Raw genomic sequence first — 26,452 nt, 5'->3', positions numbered from 1 at the left:
AGTCTAAAAAGTAACTTAAAGAACTCTTCAGAAGAAGCCTATTAGGCGAAACACGTTAAGTGGGACTATATTTTATATCTATATTTTAGATTTCATTGTTTAGTTTGTTTATATTAAAGTATACTTTTAAGTTACTTTTTAGACTTATAATCTTCATTTCCTGGTATCCTGTATATCCTTGGTGGGGATCATACCACCTAAGCTGTTTACACTAGAGCAGGTTACATGCTCTGGAAAGTGTAAGTACATTACTATTTATTATCTATTTTACCATTTGGACTTCACCATATTGCTGCTATCTTTTCTTTTTATACCAACTATACACATGGCACCTTGAAAACATCTGCGGCAACCACCACTAATCCAAAGACGGGGATTATACCGTCCAAGCGCTTTACAGTAGAGCTCTGTTATAGCTCTATTTCATGTGAGTGGACTGTACTTAGTTACTTATCATCTATTTTTTAAACAACATTTGCTGTATTGCGCTATTATCTTTTTTTCTATTTCTCTTTGAGGTCACGATTAATTGGAATATCCAAGAACATATGTATGTATTTTTTGTATATTTTACATTTAAAACAATAAGCGCGGTATACGCCTTCTCTTTTTCTGCTATGTGGAGTTTCTGACTGACCACTTTCTTCCCTGGTACAGAAGGAAGAACTTTGCTTTCCGGAATAAAATCATCTTCAAGCATGACAATGCACCATCTCATGCTGCAAAGAATACCTCTGCATCAATGGCTGCTATGGGGATAAAAGGAGAGAGAGTCATGGTGTGGACTCCATCCTCCCCTGACCTCAATCCTATTGGGAACCTTAGGAGCATCCTCAAGCAAAAGATCTGAGGGTGGGAGGCAGTTTACGTCCAAACAGCAGCTCTGGGAGGCTATTCTGACATCTTGCAAACAAATTCAAGCAGAAACTGTCCAAAGACTCACAAGTTCAATGGATGCAAGAATTGTGAAGCTGCTATCAGATAAGGGGTCCTATGTTAAAATGCAACGTGATCGTTAAAGGGACACTATAGTCACCTGAACAACTTTAGCTTAATGAAGCAGTTTTGGTGTATAGAACATGCCCCTGCAGCCTCACTGCTCAATCCTCTGCCATGTAGGAGTTAAATCCCTTTGTTTATGAACCCTAGTCACACCTCCCTGCATGTGACTTGCACAGCCTTCCATAAACACTTCCTGTAAAGAGAGCCTTATTTAGGCTTTCTTTATTGCAAGTTCTGTTCAAGATTTTCTTATCCCCTGCTATGTTAATAGCTTGCTAGACCCTGCAAGAGCCTCCTGTATGTGAGTAAAGTTCAATTTAGACATAGAGATACAATTATTTAAGGTAAATTACATCTGTTTGAAAGTGAAACCAGTTTTTTTTTTTTTTTTTTTTTCATGCAGGCTCTGTCAATCATAGCCAGGGAAGGTGTGGCTAGGGCTGCATAAAGAGAAACAAAGTGATTTAACTCCTAAATGACCGTGAATTGAGCAGTGAAATTGCAGGGGAATGATCTATACACTAAAACTGCTTTATTTAGCTAAAGTAATTTAGGTGACTATAGTGTTCCTTTAAAATGTTTAAAAAGTTAAAATGTTGTTGAAATAGTTTTTGATTTCAGTAAATATGCTGCAAACACAACAAATGACAATTTTCAGTTCTTTACAACCTATAAAGTGTTTTGAAACCTACTGTGCGTAATAATTTGGAACAGTGCATTGTAAGTTGTTTTAAAAAAAAAACTTATCATTAGGAGGTTTGTTCAGTAAAATAGTTGATAATATGAGAATTATGCTGACTGTTATTTACATCAATTATTTAGGTAAATGAGAAATATAATTTGCATAATTTGGAACAGGGTGTAAAGCGCTAGCCTGGACCAAACAGAAATATTAGGGCGCAGTAAGGCGCACTCTATGCTGGCCAAACGACTCAAATCACTTACTGACACAAAACAAATCTCCCAAATCCGCACCCCTGAAAGCTCAATAAGTGACATACCGCATAAAATAGGTGAAACCTTCTAACAGTACTTTGCAACCCTATATAACCATACCTCTGACCCCCCCTCAGAACGAATCCACACCCTGACAGAGGACTTCCTGTGAAAACTCTCCCTCCCCTCCGTCACTGACGAGCTATGGTTTCAGCAGAAATTACCCCAGAGGAACTAACTACAACAAAGGGAACCTTGAAACCTAATAAAAGCCCAGGACCAGATGGTCTAACGGCCTTCTACTACAAATCCTTCGGGTACTTACTCACCCCCAAGCTCTGTAAGGTTTTTAATGCGATGCTCCAAAGAGACCCACTATCGCCCGATATGGTCCAAGCCAATATTACCCTGATTCCAAAACCCGGAAAATCCCAACGAACCTGGCCGTCGACCTGAAATTGACAAGTTATAACAACCAGACTGAACCTCCACCTAAGGAAACTGACTAAATCGGACCAGGTAGGCTTTATTCCATGGAGACAAGCCCAGGACAACCCTGGAAGGATGATAGACTTAATCTGGCTGGCCAACCATAGAGTCCTTCCAACAGTTGGTCTCCCTGGATGCCGAGAAGGCATTTGACCGCCTTCTCTGGCCATACCTCTTTACAGTGCTCCACAAATTTGTATTTCCGAATGAAGTCACCCAGTTCTTAACGGCAATGTACCACACACCAACTGCCCAACTACTAATGCCTAACATTACTCCCTCGTCCTTCCCCATCCTGAATGGCTCCCCAAGGATGCCCACTCACCCCCCTCTTATTTGCCCTGTCCCTTGACACCATACGAACACACCCGAACATCAAAGGGCTCAAAGGCGAAGCATTTACCGTCGCTGCGTATGCTGACGACTTACTCCTAAATTTGACTAACCCTGAAACATCCCTCACAGCATTACTAACCATACAGGAATACTCCATGATCTCTGGCTGCCAGCTCAACACCACCAAATCACCCTAGGGATCCAACTCACCGTGGACATTATACAATGCCAGATACCCTCCCCTCTATCGCAAAGCACACGCTGAGCTCCAGAGCTGGAAACCCATGAGCATGTCTTGACTTGGAAGAATAGCTTCCATAAAGATGAACCTCCTGTTCAAATTTCTTTACACCTTCCAAGCACTACCCATCCTCTGCAAAAATACTGATCTATGAACACTACAAACCAATATCGACCAATTTATCTGGAATGGACGCAAACACCGAATACCCAAACACTCAGGTGGCCCGGGACTCCCCAATCTTGCACATTACCAAAACACAGCCTACCTGGCACAAATCCAACACTGGCATCTCCCCCGTGATTGCAAACGATGGGTCGACTTAGAACACCTCATCTTTGTCCGTGACCACCCCTCCCTATATATTTGACTGCCGAAACAGACCATTGTCCCCTACCACCTCTCTGGCCATTACCCACTCCATAGATCTCTGGGACGACAAATTTGACCTATCCACAGGCCTATCACCCTTTACCCCGATTCTCCGCAACAGAATGTTCCCACCAGGCTTAATGCCACAACATTATGCACACTTCGAAGAAAGGGACATTGTAAGACTGGGGCACTTGTATCCAAACGGCGTTCTTCTTCGCTACACAGACATACCCAATTCCACCACTTTAACCACATTCGACTACTTCTGACTCCTCCAACTTTGCAGCTTTGCTGCATCCGTCACCATATGCCTAGCAGCCACATCCGCCCTCACTGACTTCGATTGCGATAGCCTACGCTCCCCAACGCGAAAAAGCCAAATCTCTGATCTCTACATGACACTGACCACGCACCACTCTCATATTGCCTTACCCTACATCAAGGCTTGGGAAAAAGACCAGAGCTCCCCAGACGACCCCACAGACTGGGCTGACCTATGGACGTCCACCAAATCTATTTCAATATGCGTTTCCCACCAGGAACAAGCGTACAAAATACTCTTCCGGTGGTACCTCACCTCCCCTTTGACTTGCAGCAATGAAACGCATTCCCACTAACCTCTGCTGGAAACTGTGTGGTGACACTGGCACATTCAGCCACTGTTGGACATGTCCCAAACTCACATGCCTCTGGAAGAGCATCTCAAACCTCCTGTCACGGCTGCTCACCAGACTAGTCCCCCTAGAACCCTGGGCTCTACTATCGAAAACAAGCTAATTGCCTGAATAGCACTGCTACCTGTACAGCAATAGCAGAAGTATGGTCCACCCCCCTTATACCAACCCATACTCAAATCCATAACAAAATAACTGACCGCATCGACATGGACAAACTAACGGCTCAAGTGCATGACACATCAAACTCATTCCAAAAAATCTGGAATCTGTGGCTGGAGGGCGACACGACTCTCTCATGGTAGGCTCACACTACCCTCATGCGACTACAACACCCACGATCACTGTGAACCCAAAAAGTATCACGGAAGTCAACCACTCACGTTTTCCACCCTACCCTTTTTCCCTTACCCCCCCCACCCACCAGGGTCTGATACAGGTGAACCCTCGTCGGGGTTCCCCCCTAAATTCAACCAACAAATCACCTAAGGCACACTTCCCTTACAAACAATACTGCTAGCTGGCATTATCATTCCGAACTAAACTTGTATCTTGCTCATCTTAAGGTCCAACACCCTGGCCTGGCCTACCGCCCATAAAGAAGCCATGACGGGTGGACCTAGCTCTCTCACCACCCAAGAGACTCTTACTGAACACCAGACCACACAATGGTATTGACATGATGATGAAAGCTGTATCTAATGTGCCAAACCATTAGACAGCTGTTATGACTGCTTTTCCTTTCTGTAAGATTGCCTTACCAAAAAACATAAATAATCTAAAAAAAAATAGGAGAGAGAAGGAGCAGAGTACTTGTAAAATAGGAGAGAGAAGGAGCAGAGTACTTGTAAAATAGGAGAGAGAAGGAGCAGAGTACTTGTAAAATAGGAGAGAGAAGGAGCAGAGTACTTGTAAAATAGGAGAGAGAAGGAGCAGAGTACTTGTAAAATAGGAGAGAGAAGGAGCAGAGTACTTGTACAATAGGAGAGAGAAGCAAAATAAAAATATAGGAAAGAGAGAATTGTTGTTGGCTAATAAGTGGGCTAGCTATCTCAGCCTCTCAGCCTTCCTCCTGAGCATTGCTATCAGAAAGGTAAAAGAATAAAGGAAAAGGAGAAAAAAGGGAACAAAAAAAGGGGGGGGGGATTGAGGAGGGGAGCTGATGCACGGATGAGAAAGCAGGGACAGGCAGAAGCATAGTGTGTAGAGTAGCTCATGTTTTTGCAAACTAAGTTTTGTTTACTTATAAAAGAAAGAAGGAAACAAAGTAAAGGAAGGAGAGAATAAAGAGAATTAATCACAAGTTAAAGATAATTTCAATTTACTTTGTTTTCTCATTAAACTTTACAAAGTTAAAAACATTATAAACATGCATAAAGTAGAAATAAAAAGATACATTTAAGTGAAAAATTAGTTTTAACCCCTTAGTGACCTCGGATGTATCTGGTACGTCCGACAAAAAACTGTCCTTAACCCCTTAAGACCGCAGGACGTTCTATGCCGTCCTTATTTAGATGGCTCTAAAATCCGCAGGGCGGCATAGAACGTCCTGCGGTCTTATGTACTTACCCGGTCGCCGGTGATCCCACGCCGGCGATCGCGGTATGGGGGACTTACCTGGGAGCCCAGGGAGTCCCCCTCCGTCCTCTTCGGCCCCCCAGGGCCATGTAATCGCGAGGTCCTTGCGAGGACCCCGCGATCACATGGACGACATAGCCGTCCAAGGCAGTGCCAGCAGGGGGAGTGCCTGTAATGACAGGTACTCCCCCTGCTGTCTGAAATTCAAATAAAATCCGTTAAAACAGTGTAAAAATAAGATTATATATACTTAGATCATATAAATATTTATTATATATATATATGATCTAAGTATATATATATACACATATACACATACACATATACACATAAATATACATACACTGTCTACATGTATTTTAATATTAATATATACATAATTATATATATTAATATCAAAATACACGTACAATGATATTGATTAAATATATATATAATTTTTATTATATATATATTTATATATAATAAAAATAAATATATATATAAATACGTTAAAAAAATAAATAAAAAAAATAATACAAAATAAATAGATAAATATATAAACATGCGAAATTTCGTTCTAACTGTATTTTAAAATTAATATATATATATTGATATCAAAATACATGTAGAACGAAATAATATATATATCTATATACATAAGTATATACGTATATATCACTAAATATATACCTATATATAAATAAAAATAATAAAAAAAATTATATACATATATATGCACACACATATATATATATACACACCTATATATATAATAATTCTACGCATATATTTATGTAATAATTTTACATAATTAGGTCATTTTATTAATTACAATTAGCGGGACCTGCCTGACAACCCATGCTGAAACTATAGGGAATTTAATTTGCTAGCACTATATTTAACCCTGTAACTTTCCAAGACACCATAAAACCTGTACATGGGGGGTACTGTTTTACTCGGAAGACTTCGCTGAACACAAATATTAGTGTTTCAAAACAGTAAAATATATTACGACGATATCGTCAGTGACAGTGACATTTTTTGCATTTTTCACACACAAATGGCACTTACACTGACGATATAATTGTTGTGATACGTTTTACTGTTTTGAAACACTAATATTTGTGTTCAGCGAAGTCTCCCGAGTACAACAGTACCCCTCATGTACAGGTTTTATGGTGTTTTCAAAAGTTACAGAGTCAAATATAAGGTTTGCGTTTCAGTTTTTTCACATTAAAATTCGCCAGGTTGCCTTTGAGACCGTATGGTAGCCCAGGAATGAAAATTATCTCCATGATGGCATACCATTTGCAATAGTAGACAACCCAGGGTATTGCAAATAGGGTATGTTTTTTTTTTTTTTTAGTAGCCACTTGGTCACAAACACTGGCCAAAATTTGCGTTCAAATTAGTTTTTTGCATTTTTAACACTTTAATATTAACACTAACTTTGGCCAGTGTTTGTGACCAAGTGGCTACTAAAAAAGACTGGACATACTCCATTTGCAATACCTTGGGTTGTCTACTTTTGCAAATGGTATGCCATCATGGGGTAATTCTTATTTCTGGGCTACCATATGGTCTCAAAGGCAACGTAACCAATCTGGCGAATTTCAATGTGAAAAAACTGAAATATGTAACATGCTATATTTGACCCTGTAACTTCCCAAAACACCATAAAACCTGTACATAGGGGGTACTGTTTTACACGTGAGACATCGCTGAATACAAATATGTGTATTGTATTGCAGTAAAAGCAAACAATATTATGACATTCACAGTTAGAATGTCACGTAGAACTAAAAAAATTTAAAAAAAATCTTATTTTCTCTCATTTTTTTCATATTAAATTATGTTTCATACCTAAATATTTGATGTTAAATGAAAGCCCTGTTTCCCCTGAATAAAATGATATATAATAAGTGTGGGTGCATTTAATATGAAAGAGGTGAATTACGGTTGGACAGACATGTAGCGCAAATGCCAGGTTTTGTTTACGTTTTTTTTGGATCACAACTTGTACATTTGGCTGCGGTCTTAAGGGGTTAAAGGAGCACTATAGGGTCAGGAACACAAACCTGTATTCCTGACCCTATAGTGTTAAAACCACTATCTAGCCCCCTTTGCCTCCCTAAAGATAGTAAGTCTTAAGTCTGAAGCTGCTGCCTCTGCCTGTGAACTTCCTCTGACATCATCAGAAGTGGTGGCCTGATCCAATCACAATGCTTCCCCATAGAATTGGCTGAGTCTGACAAGGAGGCAGATCAGGGGCAGATCCAGCACAATTCAAACACAGCCCTGGCCAATCAGCATCTCCTCATAGAGATGAATTGAATCAATGAATCTCTATGAGGAAGGTTCAGTGTCTGCATGCAGAGGAAGGAGATACTGAATGTTTGGATGCAGAATGATGCGCATCGCTAAATTTAGGGACCCCAATAGGGACTGAAGTTCCCTTCTGGTGCATGCATCACTCCACAGGAACATGTCTATCTCCCCTCTCAAGCGGACCAATTTGTCGGGGGGAAAGGCTGGCGCGGAAGGTACCAGAGTCCAGCTCGATCCCCAAGAAGGTTAGTTTATTAGTGGGGCCGATGGTTTTGGAGGTTGATATGGGTACCCCGAGTGTGGAAAAATGTGCTGAGGATATTGGTGTACGTGCGCCTGGTTCTATCAGTAGGAAGTCATCCAAATAGTGAATAAGTGACACCTGAGAACATTCAGAAGCAGCCAGCATAGAGTTTCTACGAATATATCAAACCGTTTAGGGCAGCTTCTAGACCCGAAAGGGAGTCGTGTGGAAAAATAGTATCTGTCTCGCCATTTAACAGCGTGCAAATGCCAGAGTGATAGGTGCATGTTATGTCCGTTTTGCTAAGCCAAGCGTTGCTACCAGTTGAAACGGGGGATTGTATTGCATCGTCAATTTGTACGTACTGTAGTAAAAATTCTTCTGTGGGTATGAGTGAGTTAATGCTGGGAACAAAAGATGAGTGCGGTGCCGATCGATAATCGGGCGTTTTTTTATTAGAGTATTTGTTCACAGCTATACCAATGGGATTAGTGCGCCAGGAAGAAAAAGGTGAGGAGTTGAAGAGGCAGATCATGAAACCATGTGAGATTTCAGAGGAAAGGAGAGTGTCTGTGGATACTGGGTCTTGGCAGGCTGACAAGAGGTTGGGAGATTCAAGCGTGCCTGAGGGGATGGCTACGAGACCCGTGAGAAAACCCTGTGTGAACCCAGGCATAAAAATTGTTGCACACCTGAGCTTTGCCTAAGGAGATGGGCCTACCCAGTTTATCCCGTTGACCACCCGCTTGTTTAATGTAAGGGGTGAAAGTGGGTTGAGGGGTGGGAGTGGAGGTGGATGGATCCGCTTCAGAAGGGCACAAATCAGCCATATGGAATGTAGAATTACATACAGCACAAGACAGGGGCTTCAGACCAGCGAAGTGGCAACAGAATAATTCAGTATCCATCTGACACCAGTTAATTCTAATATTGAACTGCTTCAGATGGGTCGCCGCCTTCGCTGATACCGATTTTTATGGTAGTCGTAAAAAGATGAGCCCCCGTACTTGATGACAAAATCCACCACTTTATGAAGGTAGAGGTCTAGTTCCTCTCTCCTGTGGGGATATACCGAGCAAATTACGTCGTGGTATATCCCCATGGCTATTAATAACTGCGGAGTGGATAATTTCTTACTAAGCGTAGGATCTATGGTTTTAAGCACCACTGAGATAGCCACGTAGTTATATGCTCGGTTCTCCAGCACCTCTTGAGAGGCTATAAGTATAAGGATTTTTTTCCTAATGGAGTCTGGGACGGAGTGACACAAAAGGTGACGTAGCTGTGGCTGGTGCTGGGGGGGGGGGGAAGTATAGGGGAGCGTGGTGGTGTAGTAGAGACTGCCGGGGTGGGGGTTGTGAGGCCAGGGAGGTTACCTGGGGAGGCGATGGCACTCTTCACTTTACATAACCTGCTGTTCAGGGTCTACAGGTTGGTCAGGATTACTGCAAGGGTGTCATGAGTGGCCGTGCAAGCTCCTGGTGGCTGTCCTTGGGAGCTAGTGCCTGGCCTAGGCTCGGGGGCCTGATTGGTCAGAAGTCTATAGAGTTCTGCCTTTCTAGCCGTAGCCGGAAAGGGGATGCCCCTGAGCCTAAGTGCGGCCGTAATTTTAGGAATAGTCCATGCTCTCAAGGACGTAGGAGTAGAGGGGGCGAGAGATTCGCCTGGAGACTTGGGTCTGATGGGAGTGAACGGAATCTCTTCGGCAGACAACTCGTCGATGGGAGCTGGTTCTTGAGACATTCTAGAAATGAATTAGTGAATTAGATTTAGTAGAAGCGTAGGAGAGAACAGAGGGGGGGTATTAGAGACGAGGGGGTTCCTTAGGTGAACTGGTCTGTAAGGCTAGTACCGAAGCGAAAAACTTAACTGTGAACCAGTGACAGATGAGGCCCTGCTAGTGCCGAGTGGCGGTGAGGGGCTCTATATATGATTTGGCCCAGGGAAGTTCGTTGACACAGACGTGGTGGCGGAATGTTGACCTCTCAATGACTGTTAAGAGATTCAAAACGTGTGGCCGTGAAAAGTGAGGCCCTGTAGAAGGGCGAACAAGGCGTCTAACTATGATTTGGACGTGGGGCCGTACCTCCGTGTTGAGGTTGGAGATGGCCTCGCAGGACCGGGATGTACTTAGGTGAGATAGGGCCGGAGCCTAGACCCTGTAAGCCAGTTCACGCACCTTCAATGGGTTAATTGCCAATTATGGATGTAATGAGTTGATTATAACCAGTAGTGATGAGTGGATTATAACCAGATAGTGGTTATAACCAGTAACTTGAAACTTTGAGTGTTTTAAGTAGAGTGGCTTGGCAGCTGCTGGTATCGTAGAAGAAGCCTAAGGGTTAAGACAGATGTTGATGTGTTTGAACGTAACAAAGGGGCGTATGCTTGAAACGTAAAAAATTGGAGGCAGTAAGGGGTGGATATAGGAGCGCAACGTGAGATCCTGAGGTGAGGGATCTGAATGATTAGTCCGAGACTGGGACTAGTTTATGCTATAGAGGGAGGCTGATTGATGCTAGTAATGAGTAAGAACGCAAATACCTGGTAATGGAGCGGGGTACCAGGTTAGGTAAGTTGAGTAGGTTCTTGCCTGATGGCTGTATGAATGTAGGCCTAAGTAAAAATGTAGAGAATTTAAACACAAAAAGGACGTAGGACCGTATGATCATGGTGATAAGTAGAGACCGCGTCAGGTCTAGTGTGAGAGCCCCGTAATGAGTAGAGTATTATACCTTGATTTGTTGTACAGGTACTTGGATGAACGTAAGTGGTTTGTACGGAGAAAACCGGAGTAGGCCTAGAATAATGTTGGAGCTAGGGTTTGTACAATTATTAAAATAGAAGCGGTTATAATAGTATATATTAATTAACAAATTTCCCCAGAGGACAGTGTTAACTGGACATAAATGATACGAGAGTAGAGGGGCCGTACGTTTGTGACAAGTTTAGAGTGAAGGCTGCCTGAGGCCTTGACATGATTGAAACTGAAGAGAGTAAATACTATATCTGGATTGTAAATACAGGAACCTGTAATATGCAGTAATACAAGACAAACGGACTATCTGTGGAGACCAAAGAAATGTAACAGAGCTAAGATTAATGTCTGCGTAAGCTATAGAGAAATGAAATGTAGGGTTTCGGAAACTCCCCCAGAGGACCGTGCTACATATTAACCCCTTAAGGACGCAGCTTCAAAAACTGGACTTACCCTTAAGGACACAAGCATTTTTTGCATTTTTTGCTGTGTGTGTTCAACCTCTGTTTGCATTTTTCTTATTTATTACACCAACACATGTTATATATCGTTTTTTAAAGGACAAAAAGGGCTTTAATCTGATGTGACATATACATATATAAATTCTTATTTATTATTAAAAAAAATCCAAAAAAAAGAAAAAAAAAATGAAATATCAATCTAGATATAGGCATTTAAATGCCTATTTAAGCAGATACATGCCGCGCTGACTTCCAGCACTGCATGTAACTCATCAAAAAGGCTGGGGTCACTAAAAATGTCCACAGCTGATAGAGGGGAGCCCCAGGTTTCCATTGATACCTGGAACTCCCTTGTGTTAGCAGGGATTTAACCCTGATCACACCAAATTGTAATAGTGGGGATTTAAATCCCCATTTAAATGCTTGTTTGCAGCGCTCACTTTGAGCTCTGCAAACAGCGCATCAGTCAGTCTGGGGACACTAATTCTGGCCCCAGGTGAGAGAGGGGAGCCCCAGGAATCAAATGATACCTGGGGCTCATAGTTACCAGCAAGGTAATAGACCCTGCTGGAAAAATACTGCATGACGGAAAATTTCCGTCATGCGTCCTTAAGAGGTTAATATATATGTTCTGTGATGGCGTACGGGGTTGGCGTGGAGTTGGAAATCTCTGCCAAAGTAGTTGGGTGTCAGAAGAATTTATTAAGTATTTAACACAACTTAAAACAGAGGGTTAACTCAAAAAAGGCCTCGGAATAAATAACAGAGTTCTGAGATAAAGTGTCATACATCTGAGGATCTTGTATTTTAAACATAATTAAACCAAGAACCACAGACGTAGTAGTAAATGGTTGCAGTAATAAACAGATTTTTTTTCAACTAATTTTGACAGATTTAATACAAGCAGCTAAGTAACCGAACGGGTAAGTGTATATATATATGTTCGTTTAGTTCGTACGAACGAAATCTGATAATTACACGAACAGGGGTTGGCAGTTTAGAACGCACGGGGGACCCACTGAAGCTTAAGTATCGCCTGCATACGACTAATTCCGCATGAACAGCAGAAGTGCACGAATGGGTAAGTATGCGAGGGAACAGATTTTTTTAGACGAACAGAAAATTGAACGAACGGGTAAGTATACATGTACATAGTTCGTTTGTATGAACGAACAGTAGACAAGAATTTAATGAAATTTACACCAGAGTTTACACGAACAAAGGTCGGCAGTTTAGACCGCACGAAGGACCCACGAAACGTAAGTATAGCCAGCGTTTGACTAATTTAGTCGCACAAACCGCTAAATTTCACGAACGGGTAATGTATAAGTAAAGGGGAGCCTACCCCTATGTTTTTAGGCCCGAACGGAGGGAAATAGCCAAAAAACTATCAGGTGGCAGGGCTCCAGAACGGACGGAGGATTCAGCTGGAGACTGGAGCTGTTTGGCGGGAAGCTCGGACCGGGAGTGCTGGTTGCTGGTTGCTATGGAGATAGACAGCAATCAACTTGAACGGCAGAGGTGAGTAGGGGCTGGGAGTTTAAGATGGGGACTTACTCCTCCCACAAATGGCCTTTCTACGTGTGTGTGTGTGTGTGTGTGTGTGTGTGTATATATGTGTGTGTCTGTTTATATATATATATATATATATATATATATATATATATATATTTGCAAGAAAAAGTATGTGAACCCTTTGGAATGATATGGTTTTCTGCTCAAATTGGTCATAAAATGTGATCTGATCATCATCTAAGTCACAACAATAGACAATCACAGTCTGCTTAAACTAATACACAAAGAATGAAATGTTGCCATGTTTTTATTGAACACACCATGTAAACATTCACAGTGCAGGTGGAAAACGTATGTGAACCCTTGGATTTAATAACTGGTTGAACCTCCTCTGGCAGCAATAACTTCAACCAATCGTTTCCTGTAGTTGCAGATCAGACGTGCACAACGTTTAGGAGTAATTCTTGACCATTCCTCTTTACAGAACTGTTTCAGTTCAGCAATATTCTTGGGATGTCTGGAATGAATCACGTTCTTGAGGTCATGCCACAGCATCTCAATCGGGTTGAGGTCAGGACTCTGACTGGGCCACTTCAGAAGGCGTATTTTCTTCTGTTTAAGCCATTCTGTTGTTGATTTACTTCTATGCTTTGGGTCATTGTCCTGTTGCAACACCCATCCTCTGTTGAGCTTCAGCTGGTAGACAGATGGCCTTAAGTTCTCCTGCAAAATGTCTTGATAAACTTGGGAATTAATTTTTCCTTCGATGATAGCAATCCGTCCAGGCCCTGACGCAGCAAAGCAGCCCCAAACCATGATGCCCCCACTACCTTACTTCACATTTGGGATGAGGTCTTGATGTTGGTGTGCTGTGCCTCTTTTTCGCCACACATAGTGTTGTGTGTTTCTTCCAAACAACTCAACTTTGGTTTCATCTGTCCACAGAATATATTGCCAGTACTGCTGTGGAACATCCCGGTGCTCTTGTGCAAACTGTAAACGTGCAGCAATGTTTTGTTTGGACAGCAGTGGCTTCCTCTGTGGTATCCTCCCATGAAATCCATTCTTGTTTAGTGTTTTACGTATTGTAGATTCGCTAACAGGGATGTTAGCATTTACCAGTGACTTTTGTAAGTCTTTAGCTGACACTCTAGGATTCTTCTTCACCTCACTGAGCAGGCTGCGCTGTGCTCTTGCAGTCATCTTTACAGGACGCCCACTCCAACGGAGAGTAGCAGCAGTGCTGAACTTTCTCCATTTATAGACAATTCGTCTTACCGTGGACTCATGAACAGCAAGGCTTTTGGAGATAATTTTATAACCCTTTCCAGCTTTATGCAAGTCAACAATTCTTAATCGTAGGTCTTCTGAGAGCTCTTTTGTGCGAGGCATCATTCACATCAGGCAGTGCTTCTTGTGAAAAGCAAACCCAGAACTGGTGTGTGTTTTTTATAGGGCAGGGCAGCTGTAACCAACACCTCCAATCTCATCTCATTGATTGGACTCCAGTTGGCTGATTAGCTCTTGGAGATGTCATTAGTCTAGGGGTTCACATACTTTTTCCACCTGCACTGTGAATGTTTACATGGTGTGTTCAATAAAAACATGGCAACATTTCATTCTTTGTGTGTTATTAATTTACATTGCCATAATACAGACAAGGGGCTGTGTAGGAGGGGGTATGGCAGGGAGCGTTTACTTACCTCTCCTGCAGCTCCTGTCAACTCCTTTCTCCTCCGTGCCGGTCCGGTCAGCTCCCTCTGCAAGTCCCAGTGTAAGTCTCGCGAGAGCCGCGGGGTCATAGCGCGGCTCTCGTGAGACTTACACTGTGAGCTGACAGGGGAGCTGACTGGACCGGCGCGGAGGGGAAGGGAGCTGACAGGAGCTGCAGGAGAAGTAAGCGCTCTCTGCCAGCCCCCTCCACTGAACTGCCAATGCCACTGGACCACCAGGGAGCGAGAGCCCCCCTCCCTGCCATGTATCAAGCAGGGAGGGGGGACGAAAAAATAAATATATAAATAATAATAATAAAATAAATAATATTTAAAAAATAATAGTAAATTAAAAAATAATATAACATTTTTTTATAAAAATGCCCACCCCCCACCAAGGCTCTGCAACACACACACACACTGCATCTCACACACACACACACTGCATCTCACACACACACACACTGCATCTCACACACACACACACTGCATCTCACACACACACACACTGCATTACACACACACACACACTGCATCACACACACACACACTGCATCACACACACACACACTGCATCACACACACACACACTGCATCACACACACACACACTGCATCACACACACACACTGCATCACACACACACACACTGCATCACACACACACACACTGCATCACACACACACACACACTGCATCACACACACACACACACACTGCATCTCACACACACACACACACTGCATCTCACACACACACTGCATCTCACACACACACACTGCATCTCACACACACACTGCATCTCACACACACACTGCATCTCACACACACACTGCATCACACACACACTGCATCACACACACACACACACGCACTGCATCACACACACACACACACACACACTGCACTCATACATACACACACACACACACTGCACTCATACATACACACACACACACTGCACTCATACATACAGACACACACTGCACTCATACATACAGACACACACTGCACTCATACATACAGACACACACCCACTGCACTCATACATACAGACACACACACACTGCACTCATACATACAGACACACACACACTGCACTCATACATACACACACACACACACACACACTGCACTCATACATACACACACTGTAAATAAATATTCAATGAATATAATTTTTTTAGGATCTAATTTTTAGAAATTTACCAGTAGCTGCTGCATTTCCCACCCTAGTCTTATACTCGAGTCAATAATTTTTCCCAGTTTTTGGGGGTAAAATTAGGGGCCTCGTCTTATATTCCGGTCGTCTTATACTCGAGTATATACGGTATATATAAAATTATAAAAAAAAAAAATAGAAATGCTAACTTTGGCAAGCGTTTGGGGCTACTCCAAAAGACTGGAAATACCCCATTTGGAATACCCTGGGTTGTCTACATTTGAAAATGGTATGCCATGATGGGGTTATTTCACATTCCTGGGCTACCATATGGTCTCAAAAGGCAACACAGACCCAGCAAACCAATCTGGCAAACTGAATTGGGCAAGGCCTATACTGACCCTGTACCTTTTCAAAACACAATAAAACCTGTACATGGGGGGTATTGTTATACTCGGGAGACTTCGCTCAATACAAATATGAGCATTAACAACAGTAAAACATATCACGACAATGACATCACCAGTTAAAGTGTAGTTTTTGTGTTAAAAAATGCAAAAAACAAATAAAAACACTAGCTTTGGCCAGCGTTTGTGACCAACCTGTACCATTAAACTCTGAGATCATCTTTCACCTTCATGAAGTCTTGACTCATGTTTGGGGGATTGGAAATCTACACTCTGGGGATTGCTATAATCCCTATACTCCCCTGAGTGTAATCACTAAGCTCTTGTAAGAGCTGTTCCTGCTACACTCTCTGTACCAAGAGAGGCCTATCCACTGGAAGCTGGATCCTGGTCTGTGGTCCAGGGTGAGTGGAGGACGGCGAGACCCCAACCAAGCTGCGGCTGGGTATTTATATTTTTCCTATTCAGCAACCTTGATATCTTCAGTGTATGGTCTGAAGGACTGTCTGTCTTATAAAGACTTATAACATTTGTAACTCTCAATTATGAGAATAATTCATAATTTGGAAGGGAAAATTCCTCTTGTAGTTGGGGGGTGGGGGTTATTTTAGTACCTTCCATTATTTGATCTACACATTTTATACCGTGACGTATTCAATTTCTTAACATAATATTTTCTACATTGGCTTCTACTATCTCCGTTTTAAAGAAATTTAAGATACTTTTGTCTAACTTCATTTCTTTTTTTTTTTTTTCTTTTTTTTTTTTTACTCTTCCCTTAAATTGCTTACAATTCAACTTTGTTTACAGTTCTGCTTAAAGTTATAAGGATCTTCAATATTCCAGATACATGTTTTCCAATTGTTCATATTAGTCATTTCGTATTCGACTTGCCACCAAAAATCTTTTTTTAGAAACAGGTAGTTGTGATCTGTAAATGTTTAAGATATTTGCTATGTATAGGCCTTCGATTAGGGGCATGTTAATTCCTCTACTTTTGGTTTTTAATGCTAAGCTGCGTCTACTTATTTTTGGGGTCTTCCCCTTCCAGATGAAGCGATCAAAAATTCTCTGGACCATTATTATCCACGGAGGAGGGGTTCATATTTTAGGAATCAACAGATGAGACCATTTCGGGAGGACGTAGTTTCGAATGGTGTTTACTCTTCCCCACCATGATATATCGATCTGTCTGTATTTTTTTTTTAGCAATATATTGGTTTGTCTTAGAAGTCTAAAAAAAAATTAAGCTCCATTGTCCTTTGGACATCGCTGATCAATTCTAAGCCTAGATATTCAAAATCCAGGCCGGCCCAAGACATTGTGCTGCCTGGGTCCAAGGAAGGAATGCTGCCCCCGCACCGCACCAAAAGCACGCCAACATCCTTTGTTATGCATTGTTTGTGTAGTGGATGCAGTGTGTATTGTATGTAGTAAATGCATTGTGTGTGTAGTGAATAAAAAAATAAATATATATATATATATATATATATATATATATATATATATATAATATATGAGGCAGTGTCAGTGTAGTGCATTTAGTGTGTGTACTGTTTGATATGTGCTGGGGGGGAGCGGGAGAGGGGGTGATCAGTTTAAATTTAATTGGGTTTATCCCCCCCCCAACATGCCCTCACTGATGTACATACACTGACATAAACTCACTGACAGTCAGCCATTATCTCACACACTGTTAAACCAACACACTCGCTGACAGACACACACACATTCACTGACTCACTCGCTGACAGACACCCACTGGCACATACACACTGACAGTTACACACTTACACACAGATTCAATGACAAACACACAGACGTCACTGACAGAAACTGACTCCCTGATTTTAAACATACACATTCACTGACTGACACACACTTATTTACTGACAGATACTCAAACACTCAATGACAAACACAGACTCTTACTGATTTGACAGATACTCACAGGCACACATACACATTCACTGACAGACACACATACACATTTTTTTATTTAGATATTTCAGACGTGTACCTGGCTTATGTTTTATCTGGTGCTTCTTTTTTCCAGCCTTGGTACTCTTGTCATCATAAATATCTCCTCCCTTACTCCTTCTCCTCCAGCCCTAGTTTTCATCTCTTTATTGAATATGTTCCCTTCTTTAATAGATTTGTGAGTAGAAGAGGGGAAGGTAACAAGGGGGATAACTTAATTAAACTTTAATCCTTCCTACACCTATCCCCCATCCCCCCCACCCTAATTTGCTGCTTCTTATAAATCTATCCTTCCTGCCTATCCTTGGGGAGAGAGAGAGCACGCCATTACGTCTGATGTAATGTAGTTACCGTATATACTCGAGTATAAGCCGAGGCCCCTAATTTTACCCCCAAAAACTGGGAAAACGTATTGACTCGAGTATAAGACTAGGGTGGGAAATGCAGCAGCTACTGGTAAATTTCTAAATAAAATTAGATCCTATAAAAATTATATTAATTGAATATTTATTTACAGTGTGTGTATATAATGAGTGCAGCGTGTGTGTATGAGTGCAGCGTGTGTGTGTGTGTTGCAGAGCCTTGGTGGGGGGTGGGCAATTTTATTATTTTTTTAAATTTTATTTTTTATTTTTTTATTTTTTTTATTTTATTTAATTATTATTTTTTATTTTATTTTATTTAAATTTTTTTCGTCCCCCCCTCCCTGCTTGATACATGGCAGGGAGGGGGGCTCTTACTCCCTGGTGGTCCAGTGGTGTGCACTGTGTAGGAGGGGGGCTGGCAGTGAGCTGTTACTTACCTCTCCTGCAGCTCCCTCCTCCTCCGCGCCGGTCCGGTCAGCTCCTTCTGCAAGTCCCAGTGTAAGTCCCAGTGACCCCGCGGCTCTCGCGAGACTTACACTGGGAGCTGGCAGAGGAGCTGACCTGACCGGCGCGGAGTAGGAGGGAGCTGACAGGAGCTGAAGGAGAGGTAAGTCAACGCTCTCTGCAGCCCCCACAGCCCCATTGTCTGTATTATGGCAATGTGAATTGCCATATACAGAATTGACTCGAGTACAAGCCGAGTTGGGGGTTTTCAGCACAAAAGATTTGCTGAAAAACTGCTTATACTCGAGTATGTACGGTAATTTTCCGTTCTTTTTGTCCGGTGTGGTAGTTGTTAAATTATAGCTTCCAGTTTGTTTAGCCATGTGTCCCAGTCTTCTATTTGAGTGTATCTATTTCCTAGGTTCGTTTTTGCTTGCCATATGACTTGTGCTATTAATTCTTTAGTTTATCGGATTCTCACTGTTTTCCAATTACGTGCTAAAAGAAGATGTTATGTTACCATTTGTACTTCTTTTTTTTTTTTTTTGACATTTTGGGCCAATTTAGATTTAATAAGACCAACTCAGGTTTGAATTCTAGTTTTATTTCAGTTATTTGATATATTGCTTTCATTACATCCTTCCAATATTGACTTATAGGTGCGCATTGCCACCAACTGTGAATCAAATTACCTTCCATTGACATTACATTTCCAACACCTATCTGATGCCTCTAGGAAAATTGTATTTAAGTGTTTTTGGTATTAAATACCATCTGTTAGAAAGTTTAAATTGTGTTTCCGTGAGGTTTAGGCAATGTATATGTTTGTATACTTTATTTTCTTATTTTCTTTTTCTATGGGTACTTGTAGTTCTTTTTCACATTTATTAATCAAACCTATTTGTTTATCGTGTTTCCTTCCGTATATAACTTTGGCACTCTTTGCCAATAGGTTTTTATAATTCTTTAGTTCCAGAAGGTGTCTGAGTTTTATGTTTTTCTACTCGTTATTTTTAAGTAGATATTCTGCAATAAAGCCTTTTTTCTTTATTGGAAATGTTGAATTCCTCCATAATTTGATGGAAGGGCTTAATTTTATTCTTCACTAATATATTTTGAATTCTCTAATTCCTCCCCCTCCCCCCTTTTGTATTTTTATATTTTCCAGCATATCTGAAATGGTAGAGAATGGAAGCACCTCTATTTTATTTAGTCCTAAATTGATTGAGAGTTAATCCTTTGAGTATCTGTGATTTGCTCCGTGCCTCTTCAGTAGATTTTTTTTTTTATCGAAGTCTAAAACCCAAAATAGCGAGGGTAAGTTGCCTACCCCTGTTTTTGTTTTTTCCATTTTGTATCAAGTTTCTTTAGTGGCTGCATAATTTTGGGAGAGCAATATGTGGAAAAGTATGCTAGCCAGGTAACATTGGAAAATTTCTGGGCATCCCAATCCTCTGTCTTGCCTTGACCTAGTCAGGTTTTTCATTTTAACACTTGTTTTTTTTTTTGTTTTTTTTTACCACCCCATACAAATGTAAAAAATAATAGCCAGTTTTCTGGGAAGTTGAAAGGGATCATTCTCCATGAGTACAGCCATTTTGGTAGAATATAAGTTTTTAGAATGTTAATTCGACCCGACCAAGAAAAGCATAGTCCTTTCCAGTCCTTTTTTTTTTTTTTTTTTTTATTTAAATAAGGGTAAGAAGTTAGTTTCAATAAGGTCTTTTAAATCTGGAGTTATGGTTATACCTAAATATCTTAGTCTATACTTATTGTCAGGGAGCCCTATATTTTGTACAAGAAAGTTAGTTAATCTTTTATTCATATTTTTAGCAATGTATATTGATTTCTCTAGGTTCATTTTATATCCTGAGACTTTAGAATAATTCTTTATCTCCCTCAATAACTCTGGGACCGAGATTTTTGGATCTTCTAGTGTTAGTAAAATATCGTCTGCCTATATATTTAGCTTTGTTTGACATGTTGGTAAAGCCTTTGATTTTTTTTATTTTGTCTTTTTGAAGTTCTAAAACCATTATGTACAATAGAGGGGAAAGAAGGCATCCCTGTTTTGTCCCATTTTTTAATCTCGAAGTATTGTGATGTCCTGACCCTGTGACGTTTGCTGATGGGTTAGTGTAGAGGGCTGATATCACTTGTAGTATTGAACCAGTGATTCCAAATTGTTTTAGGGTTGCAAACATAAAACTACAACCCACCCTATCAAACGCTTTCTCTACGTCTATTGATGGTAACATTAAAGGAGTTTAAAGGAGTTTTATTGTTCTCTATTTCTTCTAAAATGTTTATTATTTTTCTGAGGTCCTCTTTGGTAAAAATCCCACTTGGTCGTTGTTTATTAATTGTGGCATAACTATTTTTTTTTATTTTTATTTTTTTAAATTCTTTTTGATCGTGCATAGAGAAACATACAGTATTTCACAGCCACAACAGCTTGTGCCAGAGAGTAATACAACAATATACATTGACGTTCGTGTGGCCTGTTAATTCTTGCACTTTTTATATTTTTGTCTTGGCCTAGTACGTGGTATCTTATGGCTAGGGGTACGTGCCCGGTACTGTGATGGGGACTCATCGTCTCGTTTGGGTGTCTTGGCCATGTAAAGCCTTTATTTAGTCTGAGGTCAGTCGTGGCGGTGGGTCCCTGTTCGGGTCAGAGTATGTGCGTGAATCTGTGCGGGCCGTACCTTATTGTGAATGGTGTTCAGGGGGTAGGTGTAGGGTCCTGTCCTGTTCTGTCCCGCTGTGTGTGTTACGCCTGGCTTTGTCAGGTGTTGTCGCTTGTTCTATGTCGTTCTCCTGTCAGGCGGGGGGGGGGGGGGAGAGGGTGGGACATGGCTGAAATGCCCGTCAGTCGGTGGAGCTATGGTTGAAGTGTCTCGTCCAGTTGGAAACATTATATGGAGGAGCTAACGATAAAAGAAATAACATAATAATGCATAACGAAATAAAGAGAGAACTATGGGTTAACAAAGAGTCCTTATCGGGACTTGGTTGCTTCATGTTGCTGTAGCCTCATCTCGGTTCGGTTCCGCTCTGCGTGGAACAAAGGGTTGTACCCGGTCAGGATTCCACTGGTGAGTCGGAGTAGGCCCTGAGTGGTTTGCCGTAGGTTGAAGAGAGTCTTTAGGCAGGCCCAGGGTGTGTAGTAAAGCTGTCGCCTCTTCAAGGGAGCCTATAGTGTAGTTGGTCTCGCCCTTCTGGAGCCATATGGCACGCGTTTTCAGCCATCTGTATGGCATTTCTTGCTGTTGCAGCAGCTTGGTAAATGGCTTGAATGACCGGCGCCAAGCGAGTGTGCTGCCGGTTAGATCAGCGTAAAACGAGAGAGACATCGACTCAAACTTGTAAGGGGAGCATTCCCTGGTTGCTGCGACGACCGCCATCTTGTCCTTGTGGTGCTGGAAGCGTATGATGAGGTCTCGGGGTGCCGTGGTAGGTGCCTTTGACGGTTTCGGGGCTCGAAAGAAGCCGTCCAGCTGCGCTGCTTTGGCTTGTCGCGGCGGTAACAGTGCCGTTAATAGCCGCCTTAGCATATGTGGGAGCTCCGCGGCCTGAATATCTTCCGGGATGCCTCTGATTTTCAAGTTGTTGGCCCGCCTTGCGTCCTCTATGGCTGTGAACTGGCTCTCATGCCTTGCGTTCTGGCTTTTGAGGCCTTGTACCTCTCGCTGTAGTGCAGCAATCTGTGATGTGTGGGTGGTAGTAGATGCCTCCAGGGTTCCGATTCTTCCCGTTAGGCCTTGGATGTCAGCCCGGAGGGACGCCACGTCCATTTGGAGAGTCCGTTGGAGGTCGGCTAATAGAGACTTGAGGACCGCCGTTGTTACCGGTGAGGTGTCTGCTACCCGGACATTCGGCTTAGGTGCTGCCATCTGGGGTAGGTCTGGTGTTTCCTCCCCAGAGGAGAAATCATCCGAGAGTTCGGAGAAGGTTTCAGGGTAAGCAGCCATTTTGGGCCCAGGTGCCCCCTGCGTTTGCCGCAAGAGTTCCGCGATGTTGGGGCCTTGTCTCGGTTAATCCGGTCTGGGCTTCTTTGTTTTGCGCCCCATCTTGATGGCGAATTGCCTGGCACTCTCTTGAGCCGAAAAGGTTGCCGATTTGGAGGTGGCAAACGGCTATTTTTTATGTTTATTTGGCTAGTACAGCAGGAGCTCATGTGCTATGCGACTTTCCAGCTCGGCTGTTAACTCCGCCCCCGTGGCATAACTATTTTTAACCTTTCCGCAAGCATTGAAGAGATAATTTTAATATCGGTATTGTGAAGATATTTATGGGGTGATAAATATTAAAAATATTTTCATAAAAATCATCAAAAATTACTTACATTTTTATTATATAAAAAATTGATATCTTGGCACGGTTTCCCCGATTTTAATTATTTTAAGCTGAGAATTACCCATTATTTTAATTCTCTTAGATCCTAGAGTAAGTTTCACCAGAAGATTTTACTTTACACATCACAAATTAACTATAAAAATTTATTGTGACAATAATAATAAAATAATATATGTAACATGCGTGACAATAATCGGTGAATATTTAGGTATAACATAAGTATACAATATGGTAGTGGTTTAACACAATATAGACAGCTAAATGCAAGTTATATGTTGTCCGTTGTCAACAGTTTAATATTTACGACGGGACACTTCAGAACCCAATTAACACAGAACACAGCATTTCATAGCAGCACAGCATAAAGCAATAAAAACTTTAGCTGACAGTTAAATCACACTGAATTAACTCTTTCACTGCTAGCTACAATCCTCATAGGCAAGATATCCTATTATATTGCAATTTTTACAACTACAATAATTCTCATAGCAGATCATTCACCATTCCTATGTCTATCCAATAAGAATAATTCTAACCAGATTTATGTTTGCAGAATTTTAACGTCCTTAATTAAGATTCACTATTTCTAAATTACATAAGCTAAATTTTTTGGATAATTGCCTGGTATTCTATTTTTAAAGTTAAAAGTAATATAGAGTTCATTGGTCCACCTGCAGGAATGGAATTCCGAATTCTATATATTAACGAATCATGACTCCTTAATGTTTGGAATCACCAGCTTTTATCCAAGTATATTCTGCCATTTAGTAAAATCAATTAATTGAATTTTATTAAATTAAATTAAATAAAACCAGCATAATTACCAGTTAGGTTGTAGATTTTCTATCAGATATGTAAATATGTCCACATATCAAGAGCCACCACACACGGATCCTGGACATGGGCTTCAGATGTCGTATTCGTCTTGTCAAGCTGCTCCTGAACAACAAATAACGTCAGAAGCGTCTTACCTGGCCTAAAGAAAAACAGACCTGGTCTGTTGCTCAGTGGTCCAAAGACCTCTTTTCTGATGAGAGCAACTTTTGCATCTCATTTGGAAACCAAGGACCCAGAGTCTGGAGGAAGAATGGAGAGGCACACACTGCAAGATGCTTGAAGTCCAGTGTGAAGTTTCCACGGTGTGTTGATTTGGGGAGCCATGTCATCTGCTGGTGTTGGTCCACTGTGCTTCATTAAGTCCAGGGTCAACACAGCCATCTACCAGGAGGTTTTGGAGCACTTCATGCTTCCTTCCGCAGACGAGCTTTATGGGGATGCTGACTGCCAACTGCCAAAAGCACTAAAACCTGGTTCAATGACCGTGGGATTACTGTGCTTGATTGGCCAGCAAACTCGCCTGACCTGAACCCCATAGAGAATCTATGGGGCATTGCCAAGAGAAAGATGAGAGACATGAGACCGAACAATGCAGAAGAGCTAAAGGCCACTATTAAAGTATCCAGGTCTTCCATAACAACTCAGCAGTGCCACAGGCTTATAGCTTCCATGCCACGTCGCATTGAGGCAGTAATTGCTGCAAAAGGGGCCCAAACCAAGTACCGAGTCCATGTGCATGCTTATACTTTTCAGAGGTCCTATATTGTTCTATGTATACTCCTTGTTTTATTGATTGCATGTAATATTCTAATTTACTGAGATTGTGGATTTGGGGTTTTCATGAGCTGTAAGCTATAATCATTGCACTTATGACAAATCATGTCTTGAACTATCTTGTTTTGCATGTAATGCGTATATATCATATATTAGTTTCACCTTTTACGTTGCATTACTGATATAAATGAACTTTTTGCACGATATTCAAATTTTTCGAGTATCACCTGTATGTTCGGGGAAATTTCCCCAAACATAGATTTGAGGGATTCCCTGCTCTTGTGCGCTTTTCTATGTTCAGGGAGACTTCTCCGAACATAGACGAAAGCACCAGAGCAGAGAATCCCCACGATGGCTCGCACTTACGCCTGGTCGTAAGTGCAAGCCGTCGTAAAATTGTATATGTATTAATTAAAAAATAGACTTAGTATGACATAATATAAATAAATATATATATATATATATATATATATATATATATATATAATTTTTTTTTTTGTTAACTAACATTTTTTTATTTTATTTTACAGATGCAGGGAGACTGCCTGTCAGTTTAGGCAGTCCCCCTGCAGGCAGACAACTATTGCGGCCATATGACCGCTCTTTCAGAGTGATCAGAAGGCCCGCGGGGGCCTAATTTGCCGAGCGGGGACTGTCTTGGCTGTCAGGCAGTTCCCCTTAGACCGGGAACAACACAGATCGCCGCCGGGAGAAGTACCTAGTACATCCGCGGTCCTTAAGGTGTTAATTGATCAGCTAAACATAGTTGTTTTCTAAAAAAAGAAATGCATTTGCTATATGCTGTGTAACTTAGTCTATCCTTTCATGTTACAGGCTTACAAATAAAATATTTACATCAAATTCCAAAATAAAAAACCTTCATATGAATGAACTTGAACAATGAGCTCTCCAGGCTATGTCTTCTGCAAATGGCACCAGCGTTTGTGGCCTGCAAAGGTGAGCAACATAACACATATTTCACTTAATGATGTAAGCCGAGAGAGCAAATTTAAAGCCGTGGAGTCAAAAGTTCTCACGTGTAGTTGATATTAATTTTAATATTGTTATCTGATGATAGAGAAGAGTAGTTTCTAAAATTGAAGTGGCATGTTTAAAGGGGCACCCTAAACACCAAACCCACTACATCAGCGGTTCCCAAAGTGTGGGTCGCGACCCACTGGTGGGTCGCAGGGCGATTCCGAGTGCCCCTTCACCCCCTCCAACCCCTTCACCCCCTGCCCTCCCCATGTAACCCCTTCACCCCCTGCCCTCCCCATGTAACCCCTTCACCCCCTGCCCTCCCCATGTAACCCCTTCACCCCCTGCCCTCCCCATGTAACCCCTTCACCCCCTGCCCTCCCCATGTAACCCCTTCACCCTCTGCTCTCCCCCCATGTAACCCCTTTACTCCCTACCCTCCCCCAATGTAACCCCTTCACTCCCTGCCCTCCCCACACTGTAACCCCTTCACCCTCTGCTCTCCCCCCATGTAACC

General features: G+C 41.8%; 1 protein-coding gene across 5 annotated transcripts in view; it reads left to right on the top strand.

Moving 5' to 3' along the window:
- Positions 1 to 26,452, top strand: part of PWWP3A (PWWP domain containing 3A, DNA repair factor) — a 199,590-nt gene that overhangs the window by 16,234 nt on the left and 156,904 nt on the right. For all 5 annotated transcript variants that reach the window (XM_063455531.1, XM_063455530.1, XM_063455529.1 and 2 more), the window contains exon 2: positions 25,792 to 25,914. In XM_063455531.1, coding sequence (XP_063311601.1) covers positions 25,858 to 25,914 — 57 coding nt within the window. In that variant the 5' untranslated portion in view covers positions 25,792 to 25,857. The remainder of the gene's footprint in view (positions 1 to 25,791; positions 25,915 to 26,452) is intronic.

The sequence above is a fragment of the Pelobates fuscus genome, chromosome 5, assembly GCF_036172605.1.
Source record: "Pelobates fuscus isolate aPelFus1 chromosome 5, aPelFus1.pri, whole genome shotgun sequence".
NCBI lineage: Eukaryota > Metazoa > Chordata > Amphibia > Anura > Pelobatidae > Pelobates > Pelobates fuscus.
Note: the sequence above shows the minus strand (reverse complement) of the source record. Positions and strands in the feature narration are given on the sequence as shown.